General features: G+C 39.4%; 1 protein-coding gene across 23 annotated transcripts in view; it reads left to right on the top strand.

Moving 5' to 3' along the window:
- Window positions 1-22,655, top strand: part of QTMAN (queuosine-tRNA mannosyltransferase) — a 466,550-nt gene that overhangs the window by 385,497 nt on the left and 58,398 nt on the right. For 12 of the 23 annotated variants that reach the window (XR_015255199.1, XM_086718502.1, XM_086718503.1 and 9 more), the window contains 2 exons: window positions 3,529-3,599; window positions 4,302-4,393. Coding sequence is in view for 19 of the 23 variants with exons in the window: in XM_086718502.1 (XP_086574628.1) it covers window positions 3,529-3,599; window positions 4,302-4,393 (163 nt within the window). In the remaining 4 variants the exon portion in view is untranslated. Of the gene's footprint in view, window positions 1-3,528; window positions 3,600-4,301; window positions 4,394-9,507; window positions 10,636-13,924; window positions 16,924-22,655 lie in introns of those variants that run through there. The other 11 variants (XM_086718508.1, XM_086718504.1, XM_086718513.1 and 8 more) reach the window with 4 other exon arrangements.

The following is a 22,655-nucleotide window of genomic DNA, read 5'->3' as shown; positions in this document are numbered from 1 at the left end:
TAGAAATCTCCTTCAAAATATCACCAAGAATTGTTTAGAAACTTGTCAGCCAATCTATTACAGACAGTTTCTAAATGGGCTTTATTAAAATATGTCCAAAGAACCTTCCAAAAGAGATGAATTCCATTAACTTGCTCTAGAGGAACACTCATCGGATACACAGAAGTTATGCAGGAAAATGCAGATAAACTGGGTATTGTAAATGGAGACACTTAGAAATGTGGCTAATTTTCTTTCTTACCCACTGAAGCAAAGACAGGCTCTGAAAAGGACCAGGTACCGAGGTCCCTCCCCACAGCCCTGGGCAGATGGACCACTACCACTCGGCTTCACGCTGGCTCATTTACTTAGTGTTTTGCAATCCTTAATGTGCACAGCTGGCAGCTGAATGCAGGTTTGATACTAACAGTTTAGACATCTTTAGATGTAGCAGATGGAAAATTTTACACAAATAAAGTAGGAGAAAGTGTGCAATTAGGTTTTTATCTGCAGTTACATGATGCATCCTCTGTTTTAGTTTAGAACATCACCTTAGTGGGTGGTCATGATCTTTCCTTGTATCCAGGCCCTACCTTCTTGACACCACATTTGATGTTGGCTAAATGCCCAAGTACCAAACTTTTGTTTTTGTTGAGTGTGAATGAAATACGGAATGCAACAATCAGCAAAGCAAAAGGCATACCATCAGTGAGATTGTAACAGTCCAGTACATTATGGCTACATTCCTTGCTAGTTAAGTCACTATGGTAAAATCCTTGGCAGGATTTTTTTCAATAGTTTATTCATGATGTTCATTATTATGAGTTGTAAAGAGTATGAGAATTTCATTTTTAAAATGTCTTATGGAATGTATCACTTTCTTAGATCTTGTAGACATGCTGTGGAAACCATAACATAAAATATGAGTTACTTACAATAACTAATTTTAATCCCATCTGCTAAGTATGACAACATTAGCATTTCCACTTAATTAAAAACACCCTTAAAGCAGCAATGTTTTAATCACTCCATTTTATTTACTCTCCTCCGGTGTCACTTATAATTGTAACTTTTTATTTTTTAATAATGAGGGATTTTTTTTTTCTCCTTGCATCACACAAAAAAGTGCTGTCGATAATTAGCAGTCTTCTGTTATTAGTAGACTCAGGTGTCACAACTGTGTCTCATCCTCATTACAGTAAAAAATTTCACCTATCAGATTCATTATTGCTAGATAATGCGACTGAGAGCCTTTGCAGGCCCTCCAGAAAAGTAATTCAGCCAAGCAAAATTATCAGCTAATTATATTTAGAATCAAAAGCCCAACAACTATTTGCAGATAAATTGTATGAATTGAAGTGAATAGATCTGAATATTAAGATTCATAGATTTAGCAGATGATTTGTTAATTGGAATAAAAAGGTCATTTGCTAGTCATTTTAACAATAGATCAATTGGAACCCTATTTATTATTTAACTGGTAGTGCATAAGAATTGAAATGGTGAATAATTGTATTATTGTCATGAGATGATCATTTTCTTCAACATAGCAAAATATGAGAAACTTATGGCAATGAATTTTACAAATTTCTTTAAAAATATTATGGCCTATGTAATATATTTTAAAACATAGTTCTGATCTAAATAATCTAGATAATAAAGTTTAGTATTTAACAAGTCAAAATTTTACCAACGGTGGTGGCTGGTTTGTGTGTGTGTGTGTGTGTGTGTGTGTGTGTGTGTGTGTGTATTTCCTTGATGAATTAGAAATATCACTACAAATAAGATAATTTGTAAATAAAAGTTGAAATCCAAAATTTGTAAATTTTTTCTCCCTAAGTCAAATAATGCCACTCTTATCTCACTGTATTTTAATTAGCAGAGGTTTTTGGAAGTGACATGATACATGCTCATACGATGACTCAAAATGTAACTTGGCCTGCAATTTTCTTTCGGGGAACAGAACACTAATTCAAATCCGTTATTAAAAAGCAGATAACATGTGCACTTTCTGAAATGGCTGTGACTTCACTCTTTTGATTTTGTGCAATTATAAGAGAATGTTCATATGTATTTACTTTTCGATTGGCACAGCATTTTAAAACTGAGTGTCTTCAGATAAAGTGCGTATTTTCTTTTGGTTCATAAAGAGTCTCACTGGTTTATGTGCTCAAACTTTAGACACTGTTTTATAATGCAGTTGCCATGTGGTTTATAGCTGTATTTGGGATAAGAATTCCTATGCATACCCTACGTCTGTAGAGAAAAAAATCTATTAGATATTAGTTTGGATTTTGAAATTAATAATGGGTAACTAGATCCTGTGCCTTTTCACTATGTTATCTTGTAACTCTTGTCAGTTCTCAAGCAAAACTTTGAACTCAGTATTTTTCCAAACTTTGCAGCTCAAAGTAAATACCTTTCATTTAAACTAATTTCAGTCAACATAATAAAATAGAGAAAACATCACCCACTTAAAAACAGCTTAAATTGCATGTGCTTTGTCACTGTAAACAAACAAGGTAAACATTGACATAACTTCAAATTATTCTTGGGTTGAAAAAAAATCTGCAGTTCAAAATAAAAATCCGCCTTTGGTCAACATTTTGGATGCAATTCAAAGTCTCTCATAAAATAAACATATTTTAGAGAGTGCTTTGAATTTCACTGTGTAATATCTAGCCAACAGAAATTACAGTGGTATCTTTAAGGTTTATTATATGTCAGATCAATAGCCATTATACAGGGCCAACAACCTTTGAGATGCGATACCTTCTCTCTGCTTAACCCTTACTACTATGACATGAAAAAAAAAAAAAAACCAACTTCCTATAGGTGTTCCTTGGAGAAATCCTCTCAAAGTGAAACTTTCTTGCTTATTTGTTTAATAAGAAAGTATTCTTTTCTGATAAAATGGAAAATGAGCTGAATTTTTGGCTAAGAAAGTAAAATTTTCATTAAGGTAATCTCCATGAGGATTTTTCAGTAAAAGGGGAATTATTCTGCATTCTACAAAAATAGCAAATTATTTTGAAGCATGAGCTTAAAATATAAAAATGCCCCAACAACAGATTGTAAATTTTTTTTCTGATGCTTTTAAAAGTGCCTCGATCATTTCTACGGCTACAATGTTAAAGTTAAGTATTTGCTATTTTATTTAAACATTTTTGAAAAATGAACATTCTGGGGCTTTGCAGCATTATTAAGAAAAGCTGTCCATACTTTACCATGTTGTTACATGTGTTTATCTGCTGATTATAAAATGTGTTAAACAGTATTTTAAAAACAAAAAAAAAAAATGCAGAGCTGCGCTTTGATTAATTCAGTGAACAAAACATATGCTGTTGGTTCTGTTCTATGAAATTCATATATGATCAATAAAATCTTTTAAAAGAGCAACTTTGGCTTTAAGGCTTGGACTGCCGACCACGTTTTTCGTCCCAGTTAACTCAGGGCTCATACTGTTAACTTAGGCAAACAAAACCACTTTCTGGCTATCAGAGTAATGTCCTTTTAATATTTTTTTTATCTTCTCTAAAATTTCTTTAGGTTGGAAGCTGTGTATTGTGGTTGCTACCCACTTTGTCCCAAAGATTTGGTTTATCCTGAAATATTTCCAGGTAGCCTCTTTAATGTACTTTCATCTTGGTTGAGATTTAATACATGATTCATGCTAAATTAGAAAGTTTGAAAATAAACTTAGGCGGGAGCAATTGTTTATTTGGCAAGTCAACATGTTAGTGTTAAGGAAAATTTTATGTGTTTTAATACATTAGAGTAAGCTTATATTTACCATCTGTTCTTTTAAGATAACAAAAAAGCAAGTTTTCAAATAGCATTCTTCATTGTTAGCATACACATCCCATAATGATGGATTTTTATAAGCAGGTCAGTGTTGCTGCAATTGCTTACAGATTTTTTCTAATGATATACACAGAGAAAAATCGAGGACTGGAAATCACACCAAATTATTTAAACAATTGACTAGTTAATAATATGCAACTCTTGTACAGGGTACATACGGCTATAGTACCAGTTCTTTGAAAAAATTCCCATCACTAAATATATCACATATGCATTGTGTTACATTAGAATAATGTATTTTAATCACCCAAAGGAGATGTCTAAACAGCACAACTACACAGTCTTATTTAGCATTAAGCATCCTTGTGAGCTGAGGTAACCTTATAAAATCATGCTTAAATAATGTAAAACACGAGGCAGCACAGAGCAATATGCATTTTTAATTAGTAAAGTGACTAATATCGAGTGTGTGCTTTGAGGTTTTTGTTTCATTAAAAATGTATCTGTTTTTCCTGCAGCTGAATATCTGTATTCTACACCTGAACAGCTTTCAAAAAGGCTCCAGAATTTCTGCAAGAGGCCAGATATTATAAGAAAACATCTTTATAAGGTAGATATTGAGGAGAGATTTACGTGGTATAAATGCCATATTGAAGTACAAAGAAAAATCTTTTTAAAAAAAACATTTAATTAACATACTAATGTTTAAAGGAAACATGCTAGGGAGGGATATTAGTTGTTACACTAACAAGGATTAATTAAACTGGATGCCAGTTGTATTAACCTAGGTCTTATGAAATACGTGCACTTAATGCATGGTACATGCTTTTTTTTAATTTATTGTTTTCTAAGATGACTGTCCTTTACATTTAGCCCCAAGAGGCTTATAAAAATGAACCTGGATTAATGTAACTCATTAGTTTAAAAGGAAGTAAAGGAAAGATTCCACAATTATACTAATGAGGATAAGCCTTTCTTCCCATCATAATGAAATCTTCAGGCCTCAAAAATTCAGGTGAATGACATTCGTGAAGTTTGGTGTTCATTTTTTAACTACTTTGAAGATGATTTTCAAGAATCAAATGTTTCCCTTATCCGGTTTAATAAAATGACATAAAAATCCTCAGTTTGTTTAGAATGACACTGCCCGTCTCCTCTCTGAATGGCAAAGGCAGAAAGAAAATAGTTTAAAGAGCATCATCGTGCAGTCCCCTCCTTCATTATCTTTTTTTTTTCCGTTGTTTGAATCAAGAATTTTACATTGTTGAAATGACAACACAAAGAGGCCCTGCTAAAAGTCTAAGTAATTGAACTGGGATAAATCTGCTTTATGAGTTTGGAAGGTGGCTCTAGGCCATGAGTAATATACCTTTTTATATTCTTTGAATGTAGCATCTTCATTTTACATAAATTCAGTATAGTTTACAATCTAGCAGTTTTATAATCCAGTATATTTTAATTTTCCTATGTTAATGTATAACCTTCCTACATGAAATACAGTTTGCTGCCTTTTTTCTCTCCTTTCTCTTTTCATGGCCTAAAATACATATTTACATAGTGATACATCAAAACAGGACTTTGTTTCTGCAGGAAACAGTTAAACTTCAAGAAAAAGGGAGAGAACCAAAAATGCAATTTAACACCCAATTTCAAGCTCATTATCTTTCATTGTCTATTAACTTGGCAATGGTTCAGAAGGTAGCTCATAATAGTTTAAAATGCTGACTGAACAGTTCCAGGCTTCAGTATTACTCCTTGAGTCAATACGATTGTACCGTATACAGGGGAAGCTCCACAGAGAAAATAGGTTTACATCCAAACTCCCTAATTTTTGAAGTTCAGTAGCGGTCAGATTTGTATCAAATGTTAATCAAGTAGTTTTCCACGTGAGAGGCTATCAAAATGTGCAGATTATGAAAATGGAAGAAATAGAAGTATTTATGTAAATGGATTTATTTTCTGTATATGACACAGATCTCTTCAGTGAGTTCACCATCAAATTACTAATCTCTCCCCGCCTTCTGGTGAATTTTAGGTGAAGTTGTGCTTGTTTTTCGGTTTTATTGAGATATGACTGACGGTACTGTGTCCGCTTACGAACCACAGTACCGCATAATGACTTGACATGCGTTTATTGTGGAATGGTTACCACCATACATTTCATTCACGTCCATCATCTCATGTAGATACAAAAAAAAAAGAAAAGAAAAAAAGAAAGAAAGAAAGAAAGAAGGAAGGAAGGAAAGAAAGAAAATGTTTATATTCTTTTGAAGAGAATGGTGAAGGTTTTATAATGCTATTCCCACCATCAAAATTTAACGGTTTTTAACTTTGCTTCAGGTTAGGCCTCATTATCTCTGTTAGTCTTTGTTTACAAATTCTTAACCATTACAAAAGTTACTGTGACAAGTTACCTTTAGTTGCAAAGGAAAACAGACATCTGGTTGAAATATTTTAATATGATACTCTATAACATAGCTATAATTATTTATTTTACAAACAACTTCTGGAAAAACTCTGAAACATTGTCAGCTCAGTGGTAATGCTGTTAGTATATCAAATTGTTCTTAGTACAGCTTAAAAGATAACCTACGCCTTACATGTTATTTCCTGTAATTACTTTTTACATATGTTTTTAGACTGAACATCCTCAAGTATTCCCGCTCCAAGTTTTATAAGTTAATATTTCATGTGTCAGCATTTATAGGAATTTGTATGTATAATTCTTTTTTATGTATTTTTGCCGTGGATTTTTTTTTCTTACAAGTCTATTATACGCTTTCAGAGGTGCCCTCATTTATAGATCTTGATGATATTATATCTGAATATTAGTCTTAAAATTAATAAATTAGTCCAAGAATTAAGGTAACCGAGCTTTGTGATGCATTTTTCAGGAGAAACTGGTTAAAAAAAAAAAAATACAGGAAAGGACCACAGATTTAGTTTGGTTATTGTAATAGGATGTAGAGCCAAAACAGAAAAAGGATGCCTTCTAAAACTTTACAATTAAGATATAAACAGCTATGCTATCTTTTCACCTTATGGTTTATAAATACGCACATTTTCAGGTGACCTTTGCCTTCACTAAATACAAGAGAACTATTCCCCCCAAGGCAGTATTTTCCTTACTTTTCTTATGCAATGGAAGAGTCTTTTGTGTGTACTGTTAACGAGAATGTTGGGGTTTTTTTTAGACTTATTCCATTGGACAGTGCTGTTTTGCTTTTATAAAACATATGCTTCTAAGATCTAAAAGGATAGAATGTCACTGAATTCTTTAATTTGCTCCTTTTACATTTTTACACCTTACTCTCTTTTTTTGTCAAAAGTTTACATTTTAAAATCATCTCAACTGCTTTTCACATAGGGTTCACTTTAGGATAGGATTTTTCATATGGATTCACACTTAGAAATTTAATGACTAGAATAAGGCTACTAACACTTGGCTTTCTTCTCACATGAGACATTATACTTTCAATATGAGTGAGAGTTTGGGGGCTATAACTTGAAGCAGGATTTGAAACAGAATGCTAGTAACTGAAAAGCAGAAACAGAATTGGATACTTTTTTTTTTCTTAAAGTGGCTCTTTCTACTACAGAACACTGTGCCCATGACTTCTCACCTGAAATGGTTTCAGATTTGAAATGTTTAAATTCCTCACATGCATGCAAGTATGTTCTCCCTCCTCCCTCTCCCTGTCTCCCTCTCTCTCTCTCTCTCTCTCTCTCTCTCACACACACACACACACACACACACACTTTTCTTAAGATCTTTCTTAAGAGAAATACAATGCATACTGAAATTAAATGTTTTTTTAAGCATTTTAAAAATCTAAAACCATTTTCATAATTTAAAAAATCTAAACCACCTCTTTAAAAAGTTTACATCCAAGTTTAGTCATTGACTGCAGCTTTCTCGTACTTTCAGAACACTTCCTTTTCTGAGTAGGTCAGACACATTGGCCACATACTTGTCACACAGATTAAAAATAGGTTTCATTTCATCCACGATGGGGAGCATTTTATGACTCCAACCTAACTTGAACACAAGATTCTAGAAGTAATCATAAAATAATTAGCCAAGGATTGACTTCTTAACACTAACAATAGTTTTCCCTTTTCCAACCCCGGTAAGCTCAATACCATGAAGTTGTATTTTTGCCTCCTTTTTACTATGTGAGTTTACTTACTGAAAATTCCCAACAACCTTCTGAGATCAGTTCCTTATGTTTCTACAGACTTTTCATCATTATATTTTAAAATGCTTTAGAGAAAAAAATTATGAACCTTATATTGTTACAAATACTGAAAAGAGCGCAGGGCACTGTGTAAAGTAGATACTGCCCAGACTACCCGGATAGCTTTTCGTTCCCATCCTATTTCTCATTTATTTTTATTTACAAATTGAGCGAAATTCTGAGTGGGGAAAAAAAGAGATGCGTTCTCTCCTGTGCTTTCTGAGAGTGACCTGTGTTTCTCAAGATTGTTCAAATGCCAGCTGCTGGTTTTTATTCTGTTCTCCTCTTCACGTACTTCAACATTCTGGAAACCTTTATAACCTGCTCCTAATTGGAGGAAAGAAGAATTTTCAGATTTCTGCCTAAAAATGCCTCCAAACAATGATTAAGCTTACAGCTGACATTCAGTGCGCAGAGAAACCATTTGTGGTTGTCTTAATTCTATCAGCCTCTGTCTACCCGGACCACAGCCAGGCCACTGTAAGTTTCCTTCAAGGGACTGGTCACATTATAGTCCCCTTTTAATTCGAGATTACACTCTAGATGCCAATAAGGTGTTGCTCACTTGTATTAACACTCCGAAGTCATTACTTGTTTCCTTAAAAATGAAAACGTAAAAGCTTGTGACATTTTTAGAACTTCTAAAAATCTCTCAACTGCACGAGCACAGTTTAAGGCAACTTCCCAATCTCTCTCCCTCCCTCTCTCCCTCCTCCCTAGTCTTCTCCCTCTCTCCTTCTTCACTTCCTTCCTTGATTTCTTTTGGCTTGGTTTTCCTTTGGTTTGTCTAAGTAAAATAAAAGCAAAAACCTTCAGCACAATAGATACACTTTGGGTGATCAAGAACGGTGAGAGGTTTTGGCGGCTTGTTCTTCTCTGCTACTCATTTGTAGCCTGGCTCTAGGTGAACTTCTTAGCCTGTCTCTCTGATTCATCTGTAAACTTAGAAGAATTTTTTTTCTCCCTCAATTCTTAATAGCATCCCCCCCCCGCCCCCCGTCGAGGTACTGCTATAATGAAATAACGAATATAAACCTGTTTGTAAACTCAAAGTGCTTTATGCGTTTAACGTAGGAGTGATGGCATTTCTCTTGTGCCTTAGCCACTTAAAAGTAAAACTCACATTAGCAAAAACATGGGTTAAGGGCGTTGGGTATCTTGTGTTTATAAAAGTTAAAAGTTGGATGATAAACTTTGAGCATCCGTCATCGCTCACATAAACCAGGAAATATGTGCGCGGTGGAATGTACCCATTTGCGAAAAATCGGGAGCTTTCCCGTACGGTTGAAAATACAGTTCCACTTTAAACCAATCAGAAACTGGGATTTCCTGAGTTGATGAAACTCGAGAACCATGTACTTGGTGGCTTTTTGAAATCTAATTGACGTAAGTTATGCAAATTTGCAATATGAATTTTGAACATCCTTTCGTCTTTCGGTTGTTAATGCTTCTTCCTTGCTTTCTCTTCTCTCCCTCCCCCTCGCAGGGTGAAATGACTCCTTTTTCTTGGGCGGCCCTACATGGTAAATTCAGGTCTCTGCTTACAACAGAACCTAGGGAAGATTTGTGACAGATGGGGCTAAGTCACAAACTTGCAGCCTAAGGCAGAATCTGTAGAACTTTCCAGAGTGTGCCCATATTTACCTGATCAGAGAGAAAAGAAAATCTGCAGAGGAAGCTGAGCCTGGCTGCTTGTCATAGCTGACACAGAGCCATCTGCCACAAACCTGTGGCGGCTTCAGATCTCCCATCCCTGCCACCACCCCAACTCAAATTAAATACAGATTCCTAGAGACGTTATGATGGTTACACATGTCCTCGGCATCACATGGAGGAGACTGTTCAAAAAAATATGTGGCCTGTTGTATAACCGCACTCATGTATCCCATATGTGGTGCCACATTGAATTTCCGGTTGAATCCGTTTTTATCCTTTGTACTGGATGACATGGTGCCTGAATTCTTTCTTTTTGCCGACACGATGGCAGCCGAACTGCAGCTTCAAAAGCTCGCACTTGGCTGTGTTTCTACCTAGGTTGCCAGGTTATCATCGGAGCCTTCTTGTGTCCTCAAAGGGCCACAGGGTCTGAAGGGAGGATCAGAATGCTACCGGACTAATTGGGCAGCCATCTCAGAGTTGTTTGTGGGCAAAGGGCTGCTTTAGCACTTTTATTTTAGCCAATTAATGACTCTCTGGCACGGGGGTGTTTAAGTGAAGGTATTAATAAGGGGTCTGGCAGGTATTCCCATGATCCGCAGAGTTACATTTGCATTTAATTTATTTTAAAGTTGCGAGATAAACAGCTGTAATTTGGACAAACATGGGAAATACGCTAAGTGGAGCCATCTTGCCCATAAAATGAACACTGAGATACTCGTTTCAATTTTTTTTCCCCTGGGGTAAAAATAGAGAAATCAAAATACTTCTACTAAAAACAGTAATTTTGATATAAATATTCCTCAAAAATATTTGCATCCAGCTACAAATATGATCTTTTCAAGATAAATCACTTATGATTCCAATAGTCAAGCTGCTGTATTTGTTGACATAAAGATGTTTTGAACGGCTAGATTGTAAAATAAATTTTTAATAAAGTGCCTACTGCAATTTTTAATTAGCATATCTCATTTCTGTGTAAGAGTGTACATCTATCTGTATGTTTCTCACTGAACACTTTTCTTGTGTCAGAGACAACGAATACAATTGTTTCTTTTCCGGTTGTACAAGGATCTGTTTTGCAAATGTTTGTAAGATATTATGACATTTCCAAGATTTTCTTTGCATTCTGGAAAGCAGGAGGTAAACATTTGTAGTCATTAAGGTAAAGTCTGTTGATAAACCATCTTCTGTTTACTGACAGGTAAATTGTAAGTTTCCTAGCTTTTGAAACAAATAACTTTTATACACTACAGAGTGAGGAACCGCCAGGGAGAGGAGGGTAGGCAGGGGCCAAGTGTGGCCTTCCGGCTTCTAGAAGGATTGACTGGTCTAGAAAGCATCCGAGATTGAGCAGGCAGTGATTCAGAATTCTAGAAGGGCCCATTTGACAGGTAGCAAAATCGTCAGCAGGAGGGCCCATTTGACAGGTAGCGAAATTGTCAGCAGGAAACAGATCAAGGTCAAGGAGCCAGACCGAGAGAGCCCTCAGGATAGAGGTGATCTTACAGATCAAAGAAGGCAGGAGTTCAGAATCCCTGAGGTCTGAGAATTTAAAAGCAGGAAGATTAAGAAGCAGAAACAACAAACTCTATCTCTGCACCAAGTCCTCTCCCTAACCAATGTGAGACCCTTAACGCATGACTGGACATCACTGCTCTGGCTTCGAGTCGTATCGCTTGCAGGGAAGTCACTGAACAAATTACATCCTCACTCATAAAACAAAGGGCTCAGGGATTATTTCTGACGTCCCTTGTGGTCTGAAACTGGGGAACTCGGAATCTACCAGGGGTGCTCCTTTTGAGTGCAAACTCGATGTCAATATGCCTGAGGGGTTCTTAGATACTTCTAGGCAGGGTTTATCATCTAAGAAGATGAACAATACCAGTAAATTTGCTTCAGTCAGAAGATGTCTTCTAGAAATAATAGTATGATCTCACAGCCAAGAAACAGTGTTGAGTTTACTGTGTTTTACTATCCTGAAAACAATGGGCTCCCATCTCAGTGTAGACATAGTTGAAAGTTACCTGTGTATGGAGGGGTTTTTTTTTCCTACACCCATAAACTCAAATCAGATTTTGTCATTAGCCATGCCCAGCATTCCTTCTAGAATAAAAATTTACATTAAAGTTGTCACTTCTTAGAACTATGCTATCAGACTTGGTCTCAGTGCAAGTGAGCAATAAAAAAATTTTATAAATGTGTAATTCTTAACAATTGAAACTTGAAGTGTGTGTGTGTTTTGTGTGCTTCTCAAACCCATTTTGTGGATAGAGTGTTATTAAGTAAATTAACCCATGTTTCATTGAAATCACAGGATAATGGATAATACAAGTTGACTTTTTTTTTAATGTTTATTTATTTATTTCTGAGAGCGCGAGTGTGGAAGTAGGTGGGCACAGAGAGAGAGGGAGACAGAGAATCCTAAGCAGGCTCCAAGCTGTCAGCACAGCTGACACGGGGCTCAAACCCACAAAACTGTGGGATCATGACCTGAGGCCAAAGTCTCATGCTTAACCGACTGAGCCACCCAGGTGCCCCACAAGTTGACTTGTTAATTCGTAGTTCCCTTACTCTGAGTAAAGAAATTGAACACTCTCATTATTTCTTATTTTGAGTATGGTTGTTGCAAATTTTGATCTTCCTTTTTTGGAACATTCAATCCTGTTAATTTTATTCTTTTAAAATAAATCATTAAGCCAATTTCAATTTTAAGTATCTTTAAAAGTCTGCTCATTATCAAGACCTTGATACAGCATCCAGGATATACGTGCCATGAATTTACCTAATCTGTGTTTCTGGTTAGGTGTTTCTGTAATAAAAAGCAGGGCACCTGGTTCTTAACCTATTCACTTATGCCACGTTGATCAGGAATAGGTCAGAAGACCTTTCTCAAAAAGCTTGCGGTTTAGTAAGAATCCTTCCACTATGGCTAGGTGTGAATGCCCTGCTCTGACTCTCACATCTTCAGACATGCCACATAAAGATGGCAGCAGAATCAGGAAGTCGATGGAAACTCGCAGCCACACAGGGCTGCACAGATTCATTTCAACACCTTGAAATGCATCTGGAAGCAAAGATTTCATTTTATGTTGAAGGTGTTAATTATATTTGGTATTTTTAAAAGTAAAATCTGTTTTTGAGAAAGCATCTGCTACCCAGAAATATTATGAGCCACAATAAAATTTTCAGTTAAGTCTCAAGATACTTTCTGTGGGTGATAGAATCAATTTTCAAATGAGAGTCCATGCTGTCTTTTAATGTCGACATAGTCTATGCGTTTTATTCTTCTGCTGACTGTGGACAAGTATCACCCTAAGTGCCTCTCTCTTTCGGTGAATAATCAGGTATAATTTAATATTAGATCTTATATTTAACAAGGAAGAGAATATGTTATAAATCACTGACATGAACACGTTTCATTTTAAAATTTGAATTGAGATATAGGACAACTAATGCTTTTATTTTTTAAGTGTATTTATTTATTTTGTGAGAGGCAGACAGAAAGCAGGTAGGGCAGGGGCAGGGAGAGGGAGAATCCCAAGCAGGCTTTCTGCTGTCATCGCAGAGCCCAGTGTGGTGCTTGAACTCACAAAGCGTGAGACCATGACCTGAGCCTAGATCCACAGTTGGACGCTTAACCAACTGAGCCACCCAGGCGCCCCTAGGAGACTAATGCTTCCATGGTTAATCCTCCCTTCAAGGCTGTTCATTAAAATGTAACTGGGAAAGTTTAAAAACATGCATACAATTCTACACGCTGCTGAAAGCTTTGTGCATTTGTGATTACAACAGGACAACAACAACAAACCATGGGATTTATAGCAAATGTACACTAACTTTTAAGTCAGGGAGTGATGGTAGAAGGCACAGACATGCAACTGGGAGAGTAACATTTACTCTATGATTAGTGGCTTATTTCTGAAGCTGGCTCATTCTACCCAAAGTCTTTTCACACTCTGACTTTTTACGTGTCTTACATGTTATTGTTAGATGTGCCTTCTGATAGGAGCTAGGACTACTTTGGTTAGTTTTGCTACCATGCCTTCCTTAACATTTCTTGACTCTAAGTTACTGATCCGGTCAGATAACCATTTCCCTTCAAACAGTGGAAGAAACCGTCCTGCCAATTTTGCATGAGATGACTTTCCTCTGCTTACCGGGAGCCAAGGACTTAACCTTGATACTGAAACAAATCATACTTTGAAAAAGTCTGACTTGATTGTCCATGGGTCTCTTTTTCCTAGGGCTGCTGATCACCATTTCTCACTAATTCCTGTAACATTACAAATTCAAGATGGAAAACCATAGTTCTGGAAACTCCCTTTTGAAAGGTAATGGGAGGAAGAAAAAGGATGATGTTACATGAGCCAGTCCTCGCATCTTGGAAAATTCAGAGCTGTGTGGTAGAGCACAGAGCTGTCTGAGCTCCTAGCCACAGTACCTATCTCCCATACTGGCACCTGTTCCCTTTCCTCTTGAAGACAGGGTGAATTGTGGACTCTGTCCTTCATTGCGATCCATAGGAGGGAGTTCTCTCTCATGTCTTTGGAATTCCTAGCTGTACTTGAGGTATGTATGACTTCAGGGACCAGGATCCTCTCTCACCCTACTGGGCCCATTTTCCATCAGTGGAATGTGGGGTCAGTGTCTTCAGGGACCCTCCCATTGTCATTACCCAAGTGATGATGCCTTCTTCTCCCTTGCAACTCTATGGTTATGAGTTTCAACCCTAAGATAGGTTCATAATTGTTCTCACAAATGAATATGAGGAATTGCTTCTCCTTGGGAGATACTCCAAGATGCTTGTTACTCTCCTAACAGTTACTGCATTTTTAAATAGCTGACCTAAGGTGGCGTGCCAGAAGGGACTTCTGGGAATACTTGAGCGATATGTTTCTCTTAGGAATTTGAAGTCCTTTATATTTGACAATTTAAGATTTCCATGATCACCTCACAAATGAGAAAATTAAGCGGTCGTCTAAAGGCATATTTAGGAACCAGACTATGTTGTAGAAACAGAGACTTTTTGTATAAGCCTTCCCCTCCATTGGATGGTGTCATTGTCACCGATGTGTCTTTCAGGAAGCACCAAGGTCAGTGTGCATGACTATTGGACCCCTAGGCAAGAGAGTGCAGGGGGTAGCAGGGAGCTGCTTTGTGGCCTATGTTGTTGGTCTTGAAAGAGGCAGGAGAGACCATGCAGTGAAGCCAATGTTGTGTCTTTATTGTTACTATTACTGCACCTGCTGGGAGGCATTCAGCCTCCACGTCCATCATAGGGCCCACCATGCCCTGTGGTCTTTACACGCGGCTTTATGCATATAGGTACCTTCCCTGGCCCTCCTGGTAAGCATTTGCTTTTGAAACCTGTGGAGAAACTGAGGGCCCAAAGAGAAGCCCAGTTGCCGTGGGTCCCCTGGTAATAGAGGCAGGTGTAGAAACAGCTTCTTGCAGAAGGCCACGGTCAATTCAATTGGTCGAGACCACCCTTGAGGGAAAGGGGCAAATTTCTCTCTCTCTCTCTCTCTCTCTCTCTTTTCCTCCCCTCCTTCTTCCTTCTGCTTCTTCTACTGGCAGAAGGAACATGGGTCGATAAGTTGCCAGTACCTTTCCGTAGATTTATTTCATGTTACTCCTGGCCACATTTGTATTCTAAGTGACCATAGAGGGAGGAATGTATAAGAATTGATTCCTGGCACTAAAATTTCAGACTCTCTGGCACCTGCAGTACTTCTGGAGAGCTGAGCCTTCTCTGTTGCCTTTCACCTCATACCATGATGAAGTTGCTTATCCACATAGATGGGAGGCTGGCCCTTTATCCAGAGGCAGCCCCCACGATGTCACCTGGTGCACAGAGGGTCTAGGATACAGGGGGCAGGTGGCATTGGCGGCAGAGGCACCTTTAATTGCGCAGCATAGGGACTGCTTCCTCTCATCCCCAATAGATAACCCAGAAATTACATCCTGAAACTTATTTCCCCGGAAAGAAAAGGAAGGGGAGGGATAACTTAAAAAGAAGATACTTCTAATATGGTATTAGACTGTAATTCATAGGGAAATTTATGCCTGAGATATGAATTTCTGAAAATAGGGTTTTTTTTTTAAAAAAGAGAAACACTGACACATCCTTAATTATAGAGTAATAAATACCAATGGTATATTATCTTCTGATATTTCCTTACACAGATATCAAAGCATGCAGCTGTTTTTGAAAACTGATAATCAAGTACAATGTAAGTATATTACATCTTGTACTTACAACACACCCTTCAACTAAGCAACCTCATGGAGTACTTCACAGTGAGAACCAGAGCTGCTCATAGTAGAAGCCTAACTGAACAAATTAGCCTTGAATTGTAACTTAAGGATCGTAGTCAAACCGAAATGCCTGTCCTTGCCAGGAAAGGCATTCCAAAGGAAAAGAGCATGCCAAGTAAAAAGCCTTTGCTTCAGGATTATGGAGGCAGTTCTCAAAAGCCAGCGTAACTTAATGATCAATCAGAAAAATATAGAGCAGTAACTACACAACAAGAAAGATATGAAAAAATTGTACAAAGCGTTAATAGTGAATGGGGAGGTAGAGTGGGATTTTAACAGAAAGTATTGCACTCTTAGAAAGCTCTATTTATTGCTTTTAATCCAGGCAGCAAAAGAAAGACCAACATGGTCAAAGAAAAGTATGTGGACAAATGTGGGGGGCAGGAAAGGAAATGAAGGTCAAACAAGGCCAATATGATTCAGAATGAAAAGGAGGGAGGCAAGTATAAGGAGCCAGCTGCAATTACTAAACGTTACATTAAGAAGAGCTGAAATTGAGAGGGGGAGGTGTGGGTATTTTACTAAGTGGATTAATGTCCTCCTCTTGGGGTGTCTGAAGTTGCAGATTTTAATTTATTTGGTGCAGGGTTTTCTTGTGAAATTCTTAAGGGGGTGGAGGGATAAGTAGGGACAATTATAAACAGAAGGTAGAAAAGGGGAACATACCATACTTTTCATAAATTTAACTAAAATAAACAGGGTTTGAAGCCATGGACAAAGGTAGTCAACAAAATATTTAGTTCATTATAATAGAACTTAAAGGAGAATTAGAGGTACATACAAAAAAAAAAAAAAAAAAGACAAAAACACCCACAGAGATGTGTCAAGCCAAGGATTTTGAGTGACTTAGAGGCTAGTTTATTGCTGCTCTCCTTTCTCCACCCATTAAAAAAAATAAATCATAACTCTGGCATGTAGAAACCTAGTCATGAACATCATTTATGAATATAAACTTAATCCTGTGCTGTTCTTTGGTGGGTGGTAAAAACATGAACTAACAACAACTGGCCTGACACAGGATGAGTCTCTCAAATACTGGGAAGCCATAAGGAAAGAGAAACTCCTAATATGCTCTTTCACTTTATTTATTTTACTGAAGGATAAAGTCAAAAAGTGGGGAGGGCAGAGCCAAATCAAAGAAGGACCAGATGCTTGAAGGAGATTTTTAAGTCTTCCTAAATATGTACCAGAAGAGGAGATGGGCTTGGAACCTAGTGTGATTTTTATCAATTTATTAATCTGCTCACCTATTACCACTTCTGGGGGAGGTGGGAAAGCAGGCTGTCTGCCTTCTACAACCAAAGAGATCAGGGCAGAGACTTAAGCATGTTCACATTCCCTGAGTGTAACTCTGCTGTCCTGGGGCTGGAACCAGTCCGCAAAGGTACTGGGTTCAAGCACACGCCTGGCCAATAACATTAGAAATCATTTAAACTGAAAATATGGATCAGGAGGTACTTAAGAATTACTGATTCACAACTATTAATCGGGAATGCAAATTGCATTATTCAGGGGGTGGGCAAATCACTGAACTGGAACCACATGAAAAGGCACTTTTTATAAAATCTGTGGGGGAAAATGACATTGGTGAAAAATACAAATGAAAAATGGGAAAGTGTCATCTACAAAGAGGAAGATCCCGTAAAATGACTGAACAAGGTGGCCTGGTGGCCTTCAACCTGGTGCATCGATTCTGTCAGTAAATAGATCACTGACAAAGAGGTGAAGCCTTCTATTTCTAAAACTGACCTAGCAACAAGAGGGAGAAAACACAGAGGAGTACATTGCCCCGTAGCTCAGGGTGACCCTCAAAGGTCGTGTAACTCTAGTGTTAAAAATGAGGGCACAGAACTAGCGGTTTGTAATGCGCAGTGAGTGGGCTTTGGATTCTGAACACTCCTTCATCTGTGGAGAATTCAGCATATTGTGGAGGTGAACCAATGTCTCACATCCCAGGGACAGGGTGTTCTGTAATCATAGTTAAGAGGAAAGTCATCAAAGCACACACCTTTTCCTTTATTCCTCATGAGCTGCAGAGCCATGGTGGGGAACTCGTGCTCTGTCTGTGCTTGCTGCTATCTTCCCTGGCTTTCAGTCGGCTTAGCTTTTTCTCTGGATTTCTAATGCTGTGATAGCAGGCCAGGAAAAAAAAAAAAATAGGAATCTACAAAACTGAAAAACAAAATACGTGTGTGCGTGTGTGTATGTGTGTGTGCGCGCGCGCCGTGGGATTTCGCTGAAGATAAATGAATTGCAACAGTCTAAGCACCAAATTTTAAAACTTAAAAAGTATGAGTAATGGAGTTTTGAAGAAGCGAAATGTGCTCGAGCGGAGTATTTATAGTCCTTTTTTTTTTTTTTTGTGAGAGGGCCCCCAGACCTCTGGGTGCATCAGCAAACTGTCCTCCTACCGGAGCGTGCAGCTGCGATTTGGCCCCAGGCACCACCTACCCAGAGTCACTACCAAATGCATTTTACATTTGCACAGATAATAAAAGGGGGGGGGGACGAAAAGGGGCCGCTTTCCCCCTCAGCGTTCCGAGTTTCCTTTTGTCGCGGCCGTCAGCTGACACATGGAAACTGTGCTGTACGTTTTCCTGCCTTTAATCTGTAATTAAGGATTCCCTGTCTGGGGCTTGCTACTACCTCTTTTCGCCTTCCCTCCCGGCCTCTCGGGTCTTCCGCTCCGGGTCGGGTCTGGCCCCGCCGCCGCAGGCGGGGGCTCGAGGTCGCCCGGCTGGGCCGTGGGGCAGCGGGGACGCGGCGGGGCGCGGGGGCCTCGGCCCGGCCCTGAGCTCGCCCGCCCGGGAGCGCGCGCCCCGGCGCTGCCCCGCCCCGCCCGGTCCCGATCCCCCTCCCCCCCAGCCCCCGGGAGCCTGTGCCCGGCGTCGGGGCCGCTGCGCCAAGGCTGCCCGCAGCGGGACGGGTCGCCCGCGGGTCCCCTGGAAGCCGCCGCCCTCGCCGCTCGTCCTCTGCCCCGCGTCGCGGCGCCTCCGCAGCCGGCGAGCCCGCGCTCCCGTCCTCCGCGGCGCCCTCGATGCCCTGCGCGGCGCCGTCCGGAACGAGTGGACGGCGATCTGCCCGTCTCCGGGCGCGAGGAAAGGGAGCAGGCGGGCGACGGTGAGGTCACGGGGTCGTGGCCGAGCCCGCTCGGCTGCGTAGAGCCCCGAGGCGGAGGGCCGAGCGAACCCCGGGCGGCGGCCGCGCTCACGCCCACGCCGGCGCCCACAGTCGCGGGGCTCCCTTGCAGCCCCGCGCGCTGGCGCGCACCGACACTGACACGCACCCCGCCACGCGCGTTCCGGCACTCACGCGCTGCCACGCACACGCGCCGCGTGGCCCACCGCTGCCCTTGCTTGCGCGGGGCGGGAACCTTCCCTGTCGGAGCCCGGGGAAGGCAGCGCAGCTCTTGGGGGGGGTGGGGGCAGGACAGCACTCTCTCCAGTCGTCGAAGTATTTTACTGAACTGGGTTTCCGGAGTCGGCCGCAGTCCTCAGTGAGACGCTTTGATGAGGGTGCACTGAGCAAAAGCAACAGTACTGATTTCTGTGCCCCCTCCCCTTAAAGAAGATTATCTTAAGAAAAAAAAAAAAAAAAACCAGAGGAGGGAGTGGGGATGGGCGCAGACACTCTCCAGGCAGAGATTCTGGCTATTAGCTTAAATTTTCTTCTCCTTCTCTCGTATATCCCGACGTGTGATTTAAATCCTACCCCAGGCCCCCAGCGCTGTCCTTTTCACTTCTTACCTGTGTTTAGGATTACCAACTTTGTTTCTCCTCCTAACCAACCACCAATTGGTTATTTAGGAGGAGAGGGGAAGAGGGGTTAAGAGGTATTCAGGCAGGAGAATATTTAGAAGCATCGCGTTTCTGAAACACTTGTAATTTCGGACGTTTAATGTCATTTTGAGGTTTCTAAAATTTTTAGAGCCTCCCTGCACTAGTATTATTTTTTTCGCATTCGATGTTTGAGTGTACACATTTAGAACTGTATGTGTAAGAGGAAAAAAATCCCCCTTGTCCTTGGTTTCACCAATGCCGTTTGCGTTATCGTCTCTCTTTCCCACCAATAGAGATCGTGAGCTAAAGTGGTTTACGCCATGACCAAATAGAAGAAACCTTAATCTGGAGTGTTCATGACCTCAGTTGCCATCCATCTCTCAAGATTCTACCCCCTCTGTTTGAAATATTACTTGAATTGTAGACTTGGAAATATGAGTTGATGGGTTGGTTGGTAGGCTGGTTGGTTAAAATGTAAGAAAAGCAGCCCAACGGTAAACCGAGGTAGGGGAGGTTGGCCTACATAAGCCTACCCTTGAAAGGCTGAACCAGAACACGTGGGAAGTGCATGGAGAAGAGACTGTCGCTAAACAATGATAACCAGGGCTTTCAAAAATCATAAAACTGATTGAAATATCCGATTCATTATTTACTCATCGCAGCACAACTTTGCAAATCCAAGAATAGTGTTTGAAAACCAAGTGCCTTCTATTTTGTACATCAACTCAGCAGATGGGTCTCCCTTTCAAAATGTAGCTAAAGGGTTAAAGCTGTAATTTTAGAAAAGTATCTCAGGAAACGACATTAAGATCTGATACATTTCCCTTTATTTCTGGCAATAATATCCCCCAAAGGAAAAAAAGAAGATCTACTTATTGATATGATGATAATGTTTCTCATCATGAGTACAAGTGTCAGAACGATTCCTGTTTGTGCAAGTGTTTTTAAAACTGCGAGGACACTTTCACTACTATGAAAGCTGACAAGCCAATGAAGGAGAACTTCTTTTAACTCCATAATAGCAGGTTACATAGTAAATGAACACGATGGTCAAAGAGCCAATTATGGTATAAATATCCGTTGTTTACACAGAGGTGTTAAATGAGCCTTTGGAGTACAAAGGATTAGGCCCGTCTAAGCTACCATTTGTTCTTCAACCTATTATGTCTTTCCTTTAAAAGGCCAGTGCCACTGTAGGTAATATGCACACAGAACGTACTTCTCTATGTTGATTTTAGTTTGCTTTATTTCAATGCACACTGTTGTTTACTTTTTAAAATTTAAATAAATGTCAGCATTGTATAATTTCTATGTTAACAAAGCAGTGAGCAAAATCCCTTGTATGTTTATAAAATATTATTGTTTAATTCACATAGTTTAGAAATTCCAAATGTTGAGAATAGGAAGGAGGCCAAATACCATCTGTTTATAACTATGATGCATCGTAATATGTGTACTTTTAAAAGGAGTTTGGTCAATCATGCCACTATTTTATCTGCTCGGAATATGTTGAAGATTTAAAATGTAATTTACGGGATTACTTTTAGTGCATGGCGTCCAACTGTGAGTTGTAAAGAAATCCGTCTCTTCTGTTTTTCTCAAATTAATCATGTAACAGCCCCAATTAATGGGGGCTGTTAAACGGGTCGCTTTTTGCTTAGCTCCAGAATTCTTCTAACTTTGGCTCAGTCCACCTTCTTGATGCTGATAAAAACTCCAAGGACAAATGAAACAAAACACTCCTAGCTGTGCCTTTCTGCCAGGAGATAGTCACTTAGAATGGGAGGCAGGGTATGGTAGCTAATAATTAGCTAACATCAGCCCTGAGAAATTACCTGTGAAATACCCTTTGGTTCTGGGTTGAAAAACAACATTTGACACTCCCTGTTTTAAAATAGTACATTCTTGTCCCTGAGACTTCTGATTTAACTTATTTATTTCGAATGCATCTAATTGCATACCATGTAACAAAGGGAGTACACTTACTTGCAACAGACGAGCAGGTTTGGAGGTTTTTATATAACTCAAGTTATATAGTGAGGAATTTTCCCTTCCTTAATAAACTAGAGAAACTCAGCAACCGAGCCTTCAGTTTAGGGCAGACGTTGTGTTGAAATCCAGAGGTCTTACACCGTGGGGTCTCTTTCCAAGAAGAAGGAATTAAAAACTCAGAAGGCCTGATAAAGTTTGAAAACGTGACAAAAACATTTATTAGCATAATGATGGTTGCTTGGTTGTTTTTTTTGTGTTTTTTTTTTTTGGCAAGGTAGAATCAGTAAAAAGCTACTCCTCAAAATGCTTTTATAGACAAACGCATGCAGAAATATGAAAACACACTTCCAACGAGCTGGGCATGTTCTGGATGTTTTACTTCTCAGTTGAGTGTTCATCGGGTGCTCTATAAAGTGGTTTCTCTCTTCATTTAATGATATCTGTTTTCTCAGACCTTTTAGTTTTAGCAGCTTCATCTAAAATTCTATCAACGAAGAATATTTACTTACAAATAATTAAGAACACTAAGAATACCTTATCTAAGTAAACAAACCCATCTATACATAATTGTTTTTTTCAATCTAATTGTTACATTTTAAATGTCTATTTATTTTCATTCTGGTCAGATTTTTTCCACCCAAACAATGAATCCACGTGGTCTTACGTAGGCTTGTTTTCTTTTTTTTTAAACTTTTTTTAACGTTTATTTATTTTTGGGACAGAGAGAGACAGAGCATGAACGGGGGAGGGGCAGAGAGAGAGGGAGACACAGAATCGGAAACAGGCTCCAGGCTCTGAGCCATCAGCCCAGAGCCTGACGCGGGGCTCGAACTCATGGACCGCGAGATCGTGACCTGGCTGAAGTCGGAGGCTCAACCGACTGCGC

Source organism: Puma concolor, chromosome C1 (assembly GCF_028749965.1).
Source record: "Puma concolor isolate L17-30 chromosome C1, mPumCon1.1.hap2, whole genome shotgun sequence".
Lineage (NCBI taxonomy): Eukaryota > Metazoa > Chordata > Mammalia > Carnivora > Felidae > Puma > Puma concolor.
This window is presented reverse-complemented; position numbering and strand designations above follow the sequence as displayed.